The sequence below is a fragment of the Mya arenaria genome, chromosome 2 (assembly GCF_026914265.1).
Source record: "Mya arenaria isolate MELC-2E11 chromosome 2, ASM2691426v1".
Taxonomy (NCBI): domain Eukaryota; kingdom Metazoa; phylum Mollusca; class Bivalvia; order Myida; family Myidae; genus Mya; species Mya arenaria.
The window spans coordinates 18,558,444-18,577,077 of NC_069123.1; the positions used below are offsets into that span (position 1 = coordinate 18,558,444).

Genomic DNA, 18,634 nt, shown 5'->3' on the forward strand with positions numbered 1-18,634 from the left:
CATGTGTCGCTAGTTCAGAGTATGTTAAGCCTTAGCCGTATCCCTTTAAACCAGGTCTTTGTCTACTGTGTTTTTACCAGGTTTTCAATTAAGTAATGGTGTAAAATTCGTCCTGATGCAGCAAGGTTCAAACATGGATTTTTATTAGTCCCTTTGATGTGTTGAACATGAGACCCAAAAAGTACAGAAAGCAGTCCAATAACCCATATAGAGTACAAAAACAATTGATTACGCCACAAACATGTTTAAATTCTGCTACGGACTTCGGAAAGTATCCATTTCTCACGCGGGGGAATCAGCATACCACGTGGATTAAGAGCACCGTACCATTATCAACACACATGATAGTGTGTACACACACTGTATTGCAGTTGATCACACTGAAAATCAATAATTACATAATATCTTACACATGCAATGGTCTTTATTATTAATGTGGAACATATCGGTGATATCGGAGGTACATGTATTCCTACAGACGACACACAAGCACCCAGAGACAAACTATTATCATAATAATAAACTACTTCATACATGTATTGTTCATGTTTAATAGCAATCAATAATGTTTTCTTCGTCAATATCAGTGTTATTAAATGTTGACACAATATCATCAACTACGCTTAAAAGCTTGCTATTCTCGTCTTCATAAGTTTCAAACTGATCAGTTCGAACAGCCAATATCGTGTCCACTATTGAGACAAATTTGTCTTTATTCAATACACATCCATCTCTTAAAACATATTTTTCCATAGAATCCCTTTTCACTGCGTGTTGGAGTACTTTAAAAATTGCCAGTCCCTTTTCACGAATCTGCTGATCGTAGTCATTAAGACACAATACCAGACTATGGATAACACCACAATCATTAAGCTGTTCAAGTCCTCGTAATCTGGCCTCAGCAGAACCCTCTGATTGCTCAGTAATTGAATGAGACATTTCCAAAACATTCACAGATTCTTGGATTGCACTCGAAAAATATTGGCTACTAATACTTAGGAATTCTCGATTAAGTAGCATTTCTATACAATCTAAGGCAGTGGACTTCACCTCCCAATCGAAATCATTTACTGCTTTCATCAGGGGAACTGTGAGATTATGAATCATTGTCAAATCCATTTCATTTGCTTGAAGTTGTTTCTGAAGAAATGTTGCTGCAGCCCGTCTTGCAAAGCCTTCAGTGTCCTCTTCAAGAACTTGAATCACCTTTTCCACAGCTGAATTCTACATAAAATATAAATCGTTTTTCAAACATAAATATTATGTAAAATAATTGATACCATGATGCAGTGTTGGTAAATAAGTGACAGTGACGAAATACTAAAAAAAGAAGGTAAACTAGACAGTTGTTTTTGTAATTGAAAATATATGTCTCCACCAATGCTTGTTTTATTCAGTTCTGCGACATTTAACAGTGGGAAATTAAAAGTCATGTGTATAGAATTTTATAGGGCGCTTACAACAAAACAGCGGGATATACACAGTAAGTACCGAAAGTGACTTTGAACCTTGAACCAAGCTTTTTGAACATGCGCATTGCACGTATAAAGTGAACATTGTGGGTAGTTATTCAAAATCCTTCAAGGGGTTCAAGAGATATTGGGAAGACACATAATATAGTCATATTATAGTCATATGACCTTTGACCTCTAAGTAAAGTGTGACATTGACATTGAACCGAGCTAGTTGTTACATGAGCTCTGCACATCATCTCAAAAAGTTGAACAACTTTGTCGAGATCTTTCAAAATTCTTCCAAGCCTATCAGAAAATATGGAGCAGACATGAAATGTAGTCAAATGAAATTTGACCTCCACCAACAGAGCTGCTTGTAACATGCGCTCTTCACATTGTCTCAATACAGTGACCTTTTTAAGGTCGTCAAGATATATGGAGCAGACATGATTTGTGGTGGTCATACGGACGAACACATTAACATTTCTGGTTTGTGCTTTTCCTTCTTTAAAACAGGCCCCAAAATATGTATTTTTATGTTGATTTTCAATATAAAACATAACCAAATAGCTTTTTATCCTAATGGACACCCCTTAGGCCGTTCTGTTGGCCATGACAGGTGGACAGGTAACTATAGTTCAATTGGTAAAACCTGATTTATTTTATCACAATAGTTTTCAAAATCACATTTGTTTTAAGTGGTCATTTAAAGAAAGCTAACTCACAATGGTTACACCGCGCATTGATTTCAGAGAACCCTGTAGCTCTTTGCAATGCAACAGACTGTGCAAGGCTGTTATAGCAGACCCTCTGACATAGCTTTCGCCGTCATCCACACTTGTCCATACATGACATTCGATGTTGTAGGTCAATATCCACTCAAGCACCAACATGTTTCCTACAAAGAAGAAAGGATGGTGGCATTTAATTTAATTTATAGGCAATCAGAATACCGCTCCGGATATTGTGTCTGTTTTTTTTTCTGCATTAATAGTTTTTTATTGTTCATTTGCATTAACATATAAAATTGAATACAATTATTCCAGAGAAACGGTAATAAGTCTCACCATTATACATATTAACCATTTCGGTGACAAATTCTAAAGCAGTGTCTCGAATCTCCCATTGCAAGGCCGACAAATGAAGTTGAATAACAAGTCCAAGCTCGTTGGTCACTGAGACAGTTTCACTGTTGTCCAACATGTCAGGAAACCAGCGTATAAGACAGCTGGTACAGTTTTTGTATAACTAAAACAGAAGACAATGAATTTAGAAAGAGAAAGAGAAATTCCCATATTGAAAATGAAAGAATTGATTATTATTTACTAGTACATGTATGCAATATTAACCATTAGAGAAATTTGTGTACAATAAACTTACAACAAAATCAATGTCACTCTGTTTCATAATCCCTAAAACAGCTGGACCTAATTTTGGCAGGTAATATTTTACATCAACAGAACCTGAGGAAAAAATATACAAATAAAATACATGTAAATGTTAAAAAAAGAGTAACGGTTGTAAGAAGTGACCCCCCAATAGATGACAAGAATTTAAAAATTAATTGCATATATTCTTAAAGCTGGAGTTGCATTCATTACCGGTATGATTATAATGACAGTCGTGGAGGGAACACTCAAGCTCATCTGTTTCTTCTCGATGTTTAGTTTGAAAAGGGACATAACTCAACAATGCTTTTCATAGCAAGAGTTGTGGGCCTTGCCATCCATGTGCGTATTGTCCTTGGCAATATGTGTACCCAGTTCAATATCTTTTTGAGATAAAGCAAAGGTTCAAGTTTTTACACTACGATCCATGGCTACATGAACTGGACGTTTTCATTCAAAAACAAATAATGTACAACTCAGTGCTTAGACTTACATAAATATTTTAAACAAGCACATTGAAGTTTATTTCTGACAGAAATGTGCAAAGCAGGCCATACTCCATCCCCTGATGTCGAAAGTAACGCTGAAACACTTTCAACACATTGCTGGAATAAAGACAGTATTGCACTTTACGTTATACATGCTTATATACCAACTATACAAAAAGAAAGAAAACTATTAGTATACTTTTATGACAGCGTTTATTCAATTCATCTATTGCAATTGTCCTCTTTTCTTTCCATCATATAAGTGCAATAATACAAAAATAGTTTTAGCTAACAAACACGTATCTTTTTAAATTGTGTAATGTTGATGAAGGGCTATGCCCAAAATATTTATTTAACATTTTAAAATGACAATAATTGTACCACATCATTGTCGGTCAATAAAACAATGCTTTTAGCCATGTAGCTAGCTGCCTTTGAAGTCCTCATAAACAAATGTAGTTGGTCTCTTGGATACAGTAGATTTCTTGAAAATTTGTCCACCTGGGTCTGAACAAACAAACCAAACTCCAGAGGTTGGGTAAGTGCAGATATTCCAAGATCTCGAATATCATCATTCAGGCCTTTCATACTGAAATACAATAAATATTCCTTTTCTGTCATAACTCATATACAACTTTCACTGAGCAACTTAAATTTTACATAGCTGAATGAAGGAAACAATGCATGCTCTCTGCATCGTACGAAGGACGATTACCTTCATCTATATGAATTCCCATTTTTCCCCCCAATTTTTTTAGCAATTAAGAGCATATATAATTATGTATGCATGTTTTTGTTAAAGCTGCGCTCTACAGATTGACAATTTTAACAACTTTTTTTATTTTTTTGTCTTGGAAAGAGCAAATGTTTGCGTAAATATCTGCAAACCAATGATATAAGATTGCTGACAAAAAATCAGGTCGTAGATTTTCATATTTCCATTTGAAAATTAATGTTTTATGGCCGAAACCGTTACTAACGGTTTAAGAAAAATGCATAAAACATCAATTTTTGAACTAAAATATATAAATCTGCGATCTGATTTTTTGTCAGCAGTCTTATTTAACTTGTTTCCATGAATTTTCGCAAAAAATGGCTCGTTCTAAGACAAAAAATAAAAAAGTTGTCAAAACGTTCAATCTGTGAGAGTGAAGCTTTAAAGCTACCTTAATTCATACCCATGCTACACATCTGCCTATGTTTGTTGTTCTACATCCATGAACGACCTAAGCTTACCTTTAATTATAACTTACTATAACTGTTGTGTATTTCTTACATCTGTAAAGGCATCTAGTTTGAAAGAAATAACCTTATTATTCATTTAACCTTAAATGTGATCTTTTTGGTTCCACACATATATTGATTTTCACTATTGTTAAACAGTGTTAAAGGGACTGTACACCAGATTGGCACCAAAAAAGTTTTTTTTTTTTGTAACGAATCTCAGGACAATTATTTAATAGAATGAGAGTTACGCTTTGATATCGTAATCCATAATAAAAAGTACCAAAATGTAAAAAAAAAATTGTGTCGGAGACTGGGTTCGAACCCATGTCGCCAAAATTGCAGTCCAGCGTCGTATCCACTGAGCTAAGATGGCTTACTCTAATCGGGTGACATAATTAAGCTATATACCTAACTCGGTAATGACTAGCCAATCATGTATAAGGAATGAATTCTACTAGGTAGACATACCCAGTAATCTTTTTTAATGGAAAAATACGAAATAACTGCTGAACTTAAATAAATTGTAAACTATGTGGTACTTCAGTTAGTAAGTTTAACTGCATTGTACACATTAATACCAAGTTTATGACAGTTTTCGACAATTTTCTTTTTTTCTTGCAAATCGGTCATTTGGTGCACAGTTGCTTTAACTCTCACTTAGCATTAGCATGAAGAATAATGGTGCTTGTGCACTGTACTTCCTCTCATTACCATCTTTCTATATACCAAGTTCTATTGGCTAAAGCATTAAAATTGAAGAGTTAAAGAATGTATTTAATTACTGTTGAATGAAAATACAACATAAATTTCTGTAAAAAATGTAAGCTACTAAAAAATGCTTCTGATTGGATTCCAACCATTTCCATGATACACTCAAAAGATTTATAGTCCTCTGCTTAACAACATTATTGAAGCTAAAGCATTAAAATTAGTTTCAAGTTCAAGTTTTCATTAAGGTTTGCTACCTTAAAATACATGAAGAATTATGGTGCTTGTGAAATGTACTTCCTCTCATTGCCATACCAAGGCCTAAAAAAAAGGTTTGGTTGGGGTAACATCCTTTACCAAAATAGGTAGGGTAGGTAGGGTAGGTAGGCTTTTTAAAAAAAATTATTGGACTTTATTTTATAAGAATGTCATTTTAATCATTGGAGAATGGTGTTCAAGTAATATTCTGAAAAAAGCATTCAAGGTTTTAAGGTTTTAAACTTCATATTGAAAAGCAAAAAAACCCCATAGAAATGCCCAAGTTTTATTTCAATCCCATTTGTGGTTTTGAAGTAATGCCTCAGACAAAAAAAAGTAGCAATGGGCAAAAACTCTGTAATTTGCTGAGTTATGGTTCTTGTACACTGCACTTCAACTCTTTATGTTCTATCATTGTATGAAGTTAAATTAAATTCCATCCAGTTGTTTTCCTCTGGACATGGAAAACTGCAACCGCCCGACTGACTTACAGGGTGACTCTAATATACCCCTGCAAACTTCGTTTGTCAGTGTATAAAAATAATACCAAAGAATGATCATGCGCGGCACTACTCCTCAATCAGATGTTTCTGTATTTGAAGTTCGAAGTCAGTACCTCATACATTTTGGTGTTATGCTCCCTACAAAATTTAAAAGTATAACAAGAGCTGTCACAGTCACGTGTCAAGTACCCCCATTGTGCCTTGTCTGAAGGAAAGCCATCACAAGAGATATTTGTAAAACATATATGCTCTCCTAATCAGTATTGGCAGCCAGTTAGACATTTCACTTTAAATGTCTGCGTGTTTTATCAGCTCATGACAAACCACTGAACCAAGTTTGAGGACCAAAGGTCCAAGCTTTCTTTTTATATTGATTGCACAAGGTCTTTATGTTCAAGGTGAATTAATCCCTGAATTTTGACCTTCTGACCTAAAAGTTAGCAAGAGGACCATGAACATTTGTTGGGTAGCATGCCCAATTGACATGAAGTAGGTCATTAGTCAGTGAGGAACCCAAGCAGGGAGTTGGGATTTTTGATATTGTCAAAGGTAAAGTCTAAGATTACTACTTACCCAAAAGCTACTTTCTAAGATCACTACTTACCAGAAAACCGACAGCTAAACTTAGTGTGTGCATACCACATGATTAATTGCGTTAAAAAGTGCTACATTGGAAGGTAATATTCTGCTTCGAATGAAGACTTTAAACAAAGATAGTTTCACTATTTCTTCACCATTTTAAATGAAACATAGCGCAGTATAGGCCGCTAAAGGAGCCCCGCCTTCGGTCTTTTACCAGAGTTTGGATGAGAGTTTAGTTTCTTAAAACACTTTGACAAACCTTTTTTCAATATGGCTGTCTGACGGAGCACTGTCAAAACATTATTTTGGAAACAGGTTTGATAAAACTAATCACCTCATCAAACTCCTGTAATAAAACGAAGGCAGGGCTCCTTTGGCAGCATAGACTGCCCTTTGTTTCCTTTAAAATGGTGTAGTATAAGAAAAGTTTTCTTTGTTTTAAGTGTTCATTTTAGGCAAAATGTTGCCATCTGACGTAGCATATATGAAGTAATTTATTACATAGTATACACACACTGATTTACAATAAGTCATTTGTTTGGATAACAGCTGAAAAATATGAAATCAGGCCAAAATAGCTAATATAATGCAAATGTACATTTTCACTTTTGTATGCATACATTATGCTGTGAAGAGTTAGTCTTGTCAAGATTTTTCAACAAATTCATTGCTTTTTTATTCATTTATATAGTCTGCATTTAACAAATTGGGAAAAATATATATTTTTTGGGGAAAAATGTACATTTTTGAAAAGGGGAGAAGGCAGTTTATTATACCCCAAAAAATCACTGAAGTGTGAATGAAATTTGTCACCGTCAGGGTGGGGCCAGTTTTGACCCCAGGGGCATAGTTAACAAACTAAGTAAGAGTTCCACTAGACAATGTAACACACAATATAAATATCTAAGCTTAAGGCCTCATGGTTTTTGTCAAGAAGACTTTTTTAAGCTTTTCCTTTTGGTTGTCATGGCAACAAGAGTTCTGCATGGAATTTCTTTGACCATTTTTGAAAGAGCACCACCAACGGAACATCCCTGGGAAGTTTCATCAAAATTGGCCAAGCGGTTCAAGAGGAGATGTTTTAAAAGCAATTGTTGAAGCTGGACATGGGACATAGACCGATCACAACAGCTCACCTTCAGCACTTTGTGCTCAGGTCAGCTAATAAGGGTCAGCTGCTGGTCATGACCAACTTCCCTACCGAGTTTGAGGAACATTTGATAAAGCATAGATACTCTAGTTATCAAACAGCCAAGTGTTTTGTGTCTGGATGTACTGACCTCAAAATAAATAGGGTCAGCTGCTGGTCATGATCTAAGTTGAGGTCTAAGAATACTCTAGTCACCAATTAGACAAGCTTAATGAGTTCAAAGTCGCCATAAATAACATTGAATGACTGACCATAAAATCAATAGGGGTCATCAACTTGTCATGACCAGCCTCCATACCAAGTTTGAACACATTAACCCCAAGCATTTCTAGTTTATCAATCGGACAAGGCTTGGTCTACCGACTGACTGCAAAGCAATACATCCCCCTCCCTTGAAGTGAGATAGATAAAAAGGTGGTAAAGGGGAGAAATTTCTGTAAATATGGAAGGTAGGCTTAATGCTCTTATAATGCTCTGCACTTCCAACCATTGCTACGGTATATATCTATATTCCAAGCTGGAGCACTTTTTATTAATGGTCTGGACAAGAAGCTTCCTTATAAATGCATGGGATTACTGACAAAAGGTACCAAAACTAATATGCTATTTGCTCTCTTCTGGCATTAACCCCCCCCCCCCCCCCCCCATACAAAAGTATACAGTAAAGTGAAAAAGTGGAAGGGTGAGATAAATCAGCAATGACTGAAGCTAGGATTATGTTTCTTGTACAAACTGCACTTTGTCTATGTTGCATCAAAATCCTATCAGTAGTTTTTTATGTTAATCTCTGGACAAGGGTGTGATGGAATGTCTGAAGAGCAAAATGACAAAGCAGCGACTATATACACTCCTTTGGCAGAGCATAACAAATCATTCCCTGTCAAATCAATTCATAATTCATTACCTCTTATTATGAAACTTAATTATTGCTTTTTATTCCTACCTTACTTCTGACATTTTCTGGGCCTTGTAAAACTCAGCTCTCTGGCAAAAGGTTGTTAGAAGGTCTCGCAATATCAAATTGCTTTTTGTGTCATTTCTGTAAAACAAAATACATCAACAGAATATTGGTCAATGAAAACATTAACGCACATGGCAAGTTAAGATAAGTTCATTTATGTCAATACTTTTTGTTTACTGTTGTTATACTGCACATCTAAAGAGCACATCAGAACATTTGATTTCATGATAAATCCTATTTCTTTTCAATCATTTTTATATAAATAACAATGATGTAAATAAAAATGTAAATGTATCAAGGGAATGAAGTGCTGTATACAAGCATAAACATGTATTACCCTTGTGTGCGTAGAACAAAGAGGAAGTCTACAATGATTTGAAAATCTGAGCCATCTAGACAAAGGGCAAGGCCTTGTATATCATCTAAACATGTTTGATGAGACACAACATATTTCAGTACTCTGTCCGACTGTGTGCAACACTTTCTAAGGACGTCCACTGTGAACCTGAACTGCCCATTTTCAGATTTATCGGACACAGACTGAGCTGCAATCAGAGAAAATGTACGTTAAAGGTATGGTTCTTGTTCAAGCAAGATAAAAAGGTGTTTGAAACAGTTCAAAATACATCATATTAAATATGATCATGCTTATCATATATGTCATGAATGGTAAGTTAGTTACGCAATGTTTCAGTTTACATGTTATGTTACCTGTTTCTTAAAAATGTAACAAGCAAACAAAGTCTGGTACCAGAATTGATGGTGAACTCATTCAAACCCCTCATCAACGTTTGCAATATATTGGTCCCCAGTTGCTGTCCAAGGTCATCAAATTTAAAAGCATTTTTGATCACTGCAGCAATGAAATCTGATTTGGCTCTTGTTAGAAACAGGCCTGATACAGCAGTCTCAAGTGATTGTGTGACAATATCTGGAAAGCAACTATAACATGGAGGATAATTGTTTCAGTGTAAGATACAATATACTGTGAAATCATTAATGTTCGTGGGGCATTAATGTTCGTGGTTTTCGTGGGTTAGGTGATCCACGAATTCAAGATCCCATGAAATAAAGACCCTTTATTCACTTTTTCAATTGCCATGTTATGTACATACTCTAGCTTATTCGTACCAGAGGCCGCAGTATACAGCGTTAATATCCGTCTCACTGAATATCTTACTATAAATGTTATGTTAATATTATATCTGCCTTTAACAAATTATAAACCAAATCATTTAAATGTGTTTTTTTATGAACTAAATGACAGAAGCGCGTGCCTAAACGTGTACTATTCATGAAAATCTCCAAGTTTACAAGATGTGAGTGATGAGTGTTGATTTTTGATTTTTTCTTTAATCAAATAATTAATCGATTACATTGGAGGATACTGAGCACCCACTGTGACAATGTACAAAACAACGTGCTCATTATACTTAAAAAACAAAAACGTGTGAATAAATATTGAAATGATTTGATATGAAATATCGCCTATATGTATTTATGACCAGGGTGCATCTTCTTTTATGATCTAAATTTCCTATTAAATCAATAATTGACATGGGTATATGCACTTATTGGCATGTCGTACCACTTTAGCGAGTGTCATAAACCGAGTGACGTAGAAGACGGAAATCACGGGCCAGCGCGTGGAGATAATCTAGGAATTCAAGTACCCACGAAATTGTAAATTTTCGGCAAACCACGAAATTTCGTGCCCAACGAATATAAATGAGTTCACAGTACAACAATGTATATTACAGTGGGTAAGAACCTAAATGTATATCTCACGAGTTCCTATCCCACCAGTGAAATATTTACTTTTCATGTTTGTCAGGTGAAATATATTGAAATCTAACACCAAAAAAAAAAAATCATATTTGTAATTCTTTTAAAATATTATACAATTGACATCTTATCGGAAAACTGAACAAAATAACATTATTGATTTTACTACCCAGAACTGTGTTTCATTTTGTTCTTTAAAGGCCAGGGTGTATGACCCCAAATATCCTACCGGACAGCCATTAAGTCTATTTGACAGAGGAGGTGTGCTTAATTTGGTTTATGAGGTCTGTTCTGGTCAGCAGTTTTGATTGTAAACTTCACATGGCTTAGGGTGTTATATGTTACTGATAGAGTTGTACAGAAGGATTTGTCCATTGGTTTCTCATTTGAGATTAGATACATAAATTTCATTTAACATGACTAATACTTCCACAAAAATTGTAGCCATTCGATTGTATATATCAGCCCAGATAACGGATGTTTGCCACTATAATTTTTGTCAGTTAAAACCTCATACTAGGATAGTAAACATGTAGTAAATAGGAATTGGTAGTGAAATTCATCAATGATCTGGCTGTTGTATATGGTCATGAACTTTCAAGATCTGTCAATCAACTTTGCTGGGAAATTTGAATTTGTTTGACAGTCTTAAAAAATATTTGAAAGTAATATTTATAACAGTTTGCGTAACTTGAAATTCACAAGATATGTTTACAATAAATTAAATGAACCATGTGACATATTTTAGCAATTTATGTTTTGTTAATTATTTGTAGATTTGAAAAAAATGTACTGGCAGTCTGTACTAGCAGACAAATGTACCGGCAGTCTGTACTAGCAGACAAATGTACTGGCAGTCTGTTCTAGCAGACAAATGTACCGGCAGTCTGTACTAGCAGACAAATGTACCGGCAGTCTGTACTAGCAGACAAATGTACCGGCAGTCTGTTCTAGCAGACAAATGTACCGGCAGTCTGTTCTAGCAGACAAATGTACCGGCAGTCTGTATTAGCAGACAAAAGTACCGGCAGTCTGTACTAGCAGACAAATGTTCTGGCAGTCTGTACTAGCAGACAAATGTACTGGCAGTCTGTACTAGCAGACAAATGTACCGGCAGTCTGTACTAGCAGACAAATGTACTGGCAGTCTGTTCTAGCAGACAAATGTACCGGCAGTCTGTACTAGCAGACAAATGTACCGGCAGTCTGTATTAGCAGACAAATGTACTGGCAGTCTGTACTAGCAGACAAATGTACCGGCAGTCTGTATTAGCAGACAAATGTACCGGCAGTCTGTACTAGCAGATAAGCTCTGTAAGGGTCTAGTGAAGTGGCCATTTCTCTGACTGTCTCAGTATCTGCCATTTATACCATTACCCCGGCCTTTAAGTGAAATGGGGTATACGATAGCAAAAACAATAAATTACCCAAAAGCATGAAATAAAATATCATTTACATACTGGTAGATTCTAGCAACACAATGTATTATATTTACTTAAATTATAATCATCTTACTTGAAACTACAAACATTTAAGTAATGTAATGATTATCATCCAGAAATACACTTTAATATGCAAATCAACCCATTTAAAATCTAATTTATTACCATTCAAATATAATTTCAATATTACTTATTTATGTCATTTATAAATTCATTATCAGCTGTCATACATAAAAGAATAGTGATGAAACGATTATCGAGTACAATCGATAAATCGTCGCTGACAATGCTATGTCAGCGACAATCGATAGTGGTTGTCCAAAATCGATGTTGCTAATGTTACTTCCGGTAACTACATATTTTTTTTGATTTATGATAAAACTCGAGTAATTGTCAATTTTTATTTCCGGTAAATTCTCGTTGAGTTCATATGAACAAGAGGAGTCACTCTCTTACACAAATGCAGTAAATGTAAAAACTTTTCTTAAAAAGTTTAAAACTTGTTATTAAAGACAGAAAAAGGTTATGGAAATTTACATACTGTTTCAAAACATGACTATAGCATCACACATACTGATTCCAGGTTTAACCATTTCAATAATCATGATTATAGTATGTATAAAGAATGTATTCCTTACTGATATTATGAACTTTCGATTATCGTTCGAGAGTAAATCGAAATGCTTGGTTTGATTCGATTATCGATAGCAAATGGAGTCTGATTTTCAAAGACTATAAAAGAACATAACACTTTCAAGTACACTGTTATCTGCATACATGTACATACCTGTTGTGTTTGTTATCAACATTTGAAAACAATATCTATATTCAGTCATTTCTTTTAGACACTTGAACAAGGCCTCAATGACTGTCTTGTTTTCAAAGGTTGAATGAATTTCCCAAGTAGCAGCAATCAGTTGAACAACAGTAGTCTGTAAGTTGTGAAACCTCCCTCCTCCTTGTACAATCCATGTTGCAATATTTAGGGCAAAAGTTACTATTTGGCTATCATATTCATCAACTGTCATGGAAACAGCCCTTAGAAAGTTGCAAACACCAGCTGTTTCAAGCTGCTCCTCTGAATGCACTGAATTGCAAAAACAAACAATATTTGATAAAAGCAAATAATATCAGTTTTAAACAAAAAAACATAATTAAGCGTAGAAGATACAAGCCTTCAGCAGAGACATGCATATCACCATGCATGTATGACATATCTTGCGCTTAGTGCTCACGATTTCAATAAAACTTTGATAAAGGGTACTGAGTCTATAACTTTTTTTTAAGGGAAATACTCATAATTGCCAAGACGATACAGTTGAGCCAACCAATATGAAACCGTTAATGCTCACCTGAGTGAATGATTTAAACCTTTATTTCAACCAAAAAATGTTATACACCAAATGTCTAAGATCTAAGCATTTCTGTTTAAGACAAAAGAATGATATCTCTATATAACATAGGTGACCTTCAGGGCGGGGCCTACATGTATATTGAACCCAGAGGCATAATTTGAACAATCCTTGTAGAGAACCATAAAACAATGCTACACACCAACTATCTAAGCATGATATTTGTATCAAAACTGTCCAAATTTCAATGTTGTAGCTCAGCTAAAAAAAATAAGGAAGTTGGTTAAAATATTACATTAGGTCCTGAAGCACAACATTGATAATTGCTTTCAAAACTGTACACAGTCCAAATTTCATTGCTCAGTGCTGTAACTTCAAAAATAAGAAAGTACGTCAAAAAGATACAGTTTAGATCATCCAAGCAGAATATTGATCTATTTGTTATCAAAACTGTACACATTGTCCAAATTTCATTGCTGTAGGCTCAAAAAATGGTCAAACTCAACATCACCCTAGTACAACATGAAAATAAGTTTCAAAACTGTACATATGGTCCAAACTTCTTGCTGTAGCTTCAAAAATAAGTAATAAGGTCACTGTCAAGGTCATCAAGGCACCACATTGGTTTTTGCTTTCAAAATTGTAGACATTGTCCAATTTTTATTAATTCCACTTCAAAAGTAAGAAACTAGGTCAAAAAGGTCACAGTAAGGCTAATCAGAGGACAAAATTGATATTCATTTTCAATATCATACACAATTGGTCCAAATTTCATTGCTGTAGCTTCAAAGTTAAGAAAAAGTTCAAAAGGGTGGGGTCAGCTTTGACCCCAGGGTCTTTTACTTGATTAAACTTGAGAGATGACCTTCATATGATATTACATAACAAATATCAAAGGTCTTTGCCAAGAATTTTTTTTAAAGTTTTTCACTTAAGTCTATAGGAAACTTGTGACATCGGGGCCGGATCAGTTTTGACCCTGAACAAACTTTCCAACTGGTAAAGGACAACTAAATGATGCTACATACAATATATCAAGGGTCTGGGCCTAGTGGTTTCAGACAAGAATATTTTGTTCCCTTTATAAATCTAAAGGAAACTTTTGAACCCTAGGGTGTTGCCAGTTTTGACCCGAGAGGCATAATTTGAACAAATTTGGTACAGGGCGCTTTATGATGCTACATTCAAAATGTCAATAGTCTGGGCTTTCAGTCTCAGAAAAACTATAACCAGATCAGATCACTGATTTTCATATTTCCATTCCGAAATTAATGATTATAGCTAAAACCGTTACTAACGGTTTGAGAAAAATACATAAGACAAAAATGTTTGAACTTAAATATAAAATTCTGCAATCTTATGTTTTGTCAGCAGTCATATCACCGGTGATGAACAAAAGAGTCACGTGATCAAAGATGCAAACGCCAGTAGTAGTTAAGTTGACTCAAGTTGATAGCGCAAAAAAGAATGCATTGTTTTGTCTTTTGATCGGTGTATAGGTCAGCATTCATGCTTGCATAGTTTCCAAGAACACTTCGATACAAACAGTGAATGCAAATGCATGTACAGTGAAACTGCGTTCCCTCAAACAAGCGGTCGTTCCAGAACCGGCGTTCCCTCGAGGTCGGAGCTTGGTCCCGAACTTTTTTCCTTCTATTTTCATATAAAGTATACCCACGCTGCATCGAAACCTTATTATGTCGAGCAGTATCCTCGGTCCCAAGTACACAAATCGTGCACAAAACCTTATGGCTCCCTCGAGGACATAATTTCACACTTTTTCCCGAACGCGTGTTCCAAAATAAACAAACAATTGCTAGGTGTTTAAATTTTTGCAAGTTGTAAAAATTTCAATGACAGTTGAAAGGCAATTGTATAAGGTGTGAAAAACCGTTTTTCACTGTTAACGCATGACCGATATTAGTTGATATGGGCATTTGAGATAATAATTATGAGAAGTCATACATGTGATAACGTCCCGGACGTCCAGGATTGTCCCGGAAATCGTATCTCTGTCACGGAGTCACGGAGGGTGCATGTTTGTCCCGGAAAGTCATAAAAAAAAAACGAAAAAAAAATAATCTCGGAATCGGAATCGATTATCTTAATTTTACCAATGTAAGTCAGCTATTTTGCCTGTCCGGGACACTGGTCGTAAAACACAGGACATGTTGACACTAATCCGTTAATTGGTACGTGTGTCGTCGAGGTCATCGTCAATCACCCGATAATTGATCTATCGGCCTATTGTTGTGCTTAACGAGTGGGGGAGGGTTCTTGTATACAAATTCATTGTTTTCATATGGATTTGTTTGGTCTTATGAATGATAGCTTTTAATTGATGAATTGATATTTTTCACACATTTTACCAACAAACGAGCATGAAGGTAAGTTCAAAGAAAGTGACAAAATGAGTAAAAAAAACAAAATTAAAACACGGAGAACATCCCATATTCCTTTCAAATTTCAAAGTCGATACGTCGTTATACTTTTAACAACTTATGCGTCCATAAGGAATTTTAGTGTTTTGACCTTTTTTCCGAACTATCGTGTGTATTTTTACGCCGAAATAAAACTGACGATATGGGGTTTACAGGTGGTTATATAGAGTGCTTTAATCACGTGACCATGGTAAGTCACGTGATCGCTTTATACAGCCGATTGTTGACACGTCTCTATCAAAATTATATGCATCTCCAAACGGAAAAAAGCTCATCGACTGGAAAATCTTCTTTATCGTCTGAAAAATATTGTGTGTCATAAATTGCAAACGTTTTAAATGTGATGAAAAAATAAATATTTTGCAAAGCATGTTCTCAAAAGCGCGGAAAAACAGGTGCCCGTATAGTTGTTTATTTCCTGTTTTGATGAAACCGAAAGTAGACTGCATATCCTCCTGGTTATCACTTCATTTAAAGCCTGGGAAAATATCTGGTGATTTTATTTTTTCAAGAAAATGCAGAAAAAAAACAACCATGTCAAGTAAAAAATACGTCTTGGCAGTCAAAATAGGTACATTTTCCCGACGTTAAAAACGACTAAAATAGCCCCAGATATGCTATAGAATGCACCACAGACGTTCCCCATTTAAAAAAAATTCCGGGGGGGCATGCCCCCGGACCCCCCTAGTGTGCGTTGACATTACGATGGGTGTCCCGGAATCGACCCAAGAAATTATCACATGTATGGAGAAGTTAATGACGAGAAGTTAACGCTTTAGATGTGGTCAGAAGGTTCTTTGAATTCACTGCCGATGCTGACCGTGATCTTCAGACGCTCTGTAAGCTGTCACGTCACATTACGATTGAACAGTTTCGCGAAACCGACAAGATGCGCTAATCAACAATCCTTGATTTTGCGAAACTTAAATCTGACTAATGCCACAATATGTACTGTCATTCAAATGTTGCTTTTTACGAAAATGTGCTTTTTTGTTAAAATAAACATTTCTATTTATTGTTTTTTTCTTTTGCGTTTTACATTTAGTTCACGTCAACAATTGAACATATTAGCGATTTCCACAACGCAACACATAATCGGTGTCTAAGTAAACAGTCTGTTTGACGACTTCAAACTTAAAATACACTGAAAGATATTTCATATCAAACTGGAAAATTGAAAATCGGGTCGTTCGAAACATCGGTTCCCTCGAGGTTTTGGCTCGGTCCCTGGAGACCTCGAGCGATCGCAGTTTTACTGTACATGTAGTTAGTGTTAAAATGTCTTAGATTTAGACAAAAAGCCACATTGTGTTTTAATTGTTCAGTAGTGGGTTTTATTTGTTTTATGAATATTTTGTGCAATACAATTTGTACAAAAATGCATTTTCTGAAGTATTTTAAATTTGGCAAACGCACGTTGGTATTTTTATGATGCAAACGTACATAGTCTACCTAAAATGGTCAACGCATGTAGGCATCTTATAATAAGGAGTTAATGTATTTGCCTTGAAAAACTAAAAACATTTTAAAGATATTGAAGATATTCATCAGTTTTATTATTAAATATTGTAAAGAAAGTTTTACAAAGTTATGATAGGTAAGAAACATTGGCACGATATTTTGCAGGAACAAAATAAATATCCAAATGTTTTAAGTAGTTCCCTACACATGCATTATTGTGACTTGTAATAATTATACAGATTGTAGCCAAAAATTATGATTTTTTTTAGAAATAGTGAGTTTATTGACAAAAGAATTTCCTTATTTTAAACAATAAGAGTAATCTCCTGTCATCAACCAAAATATGATTACAGCATTGTTAAACTGAAGTAAATATGCAAGAATGTTATCGAAAGACGCCTTCTCATGTAAATATCTTTTAATAATCCTTCTTATATATTTAGTATATATATGCACTCTAGCCAAAAATTACAAAATATTATTCAGAAATTATAAATTTATTGACCAACAAATTTCCTAGTAGAGTCACCAAATCAAAAATTGTCAAAGGCAGAAAGGGGTTCCTGGGAAATAGCTCCCTCCCCCCCCACACACACACTCTTCAGACTTCCCCACCCCTCTCCAACCACAAACAACTACTGCACAAAAGCCACAAAAACAATGAAGTATTAAATCCTGGCGTACAAACCACCTCGAATACTCTAGCTATTGTATGGACTTATGAAAAATAAAGGGGTTCCCCGGTTTTAGCCACCCGACCACGCCTCCTCCGACTTACCCAACCCTCTCCAAATTCCAACAACTATGGCATACAACCCACGAACACAATGAAGTATTAAATTCAAGGCGTACAAACCACCTCGAATACTCTATAGTATATACTTATGAAATTTTACGGTGTTTTCGAGTTTTCCTGTTTTCAGTACTGTAATTTCACCGACCCATAAAATGTAGTATCGCGAAAATATATGACATACGACCATCAGTTGTCTTCTTTACTCACCGGTTTTTGCTAGTGAGTCAATTAGACTATGTAAGACTGTGTCATCATGGACCAAATGATTCTTTTGAAAGAACGAAAACAAAATTCGAGTTTTGGTGGAAATATCTGATGCTGACATCGCTAAATTTTTCGTCCACGATGTTAACAGTAGGTTAGCCTAAGGTACAGTACGGATTGCGGTGCGGGGTGATACAGGAATCCAGTGGATTTCACGTGAAATCCACTCAAAACGTGAAATCCACTCATAACTCATTAATTTTAATAAATAATTTTCTGTTTTTGTATATTTATTAGAGAGTGCCTCATAAAGGGTTTATATTTCAAATTTTATTGAAATTGGTCAAAAAATGAAGAAGTAAGAGCAATTTTTCGAAATTAGATCGGAAATCGAGGTGAAATCCAGTTTTCGAGAAGTGAAATCCACTCTTAAC

The 18,634-nt window shown here is 35.2% G+C and overlaps 1 protein-coding gene across 1 annotated transcript; it reads right to left on the reverse strand.

The window, feature by feature from the left end:
- Positions 1–535: 535 nt before the first annotated feature.
- Positions 536–18,353, reverse strand: LOC128242178 (BRCA1-associated ATM activator 1-like). Its single transcript, XM_052959254.1, has 11 exons — positions 18,204–18,353; positions 12,734–13,033; positions 9,471–9,650; positions 9,057–9,264; positions 8,702–8,797; positions 3,712–3,919; positions 3,336–3,447; positions 2,835–2,917; positions 2,522–2,702; positions 2,180–2,352; positions 536–1,224 (listed from the first exon to the last, which is right to left on the reverse strand). Exons 1-11 carry the CDS (start codon positions 18,319–18,321, stop codon positions 550–552), a joined length of 2,334 nt encoding a protein of 777 aa, XP_052815214.1. The 5' UTR covers positions 18,322–18,353; the 3' UTR covers positions 536–549.
- Between the last annotated feature and the right edge of the window lie 281 nt (positions 18,354–18,634).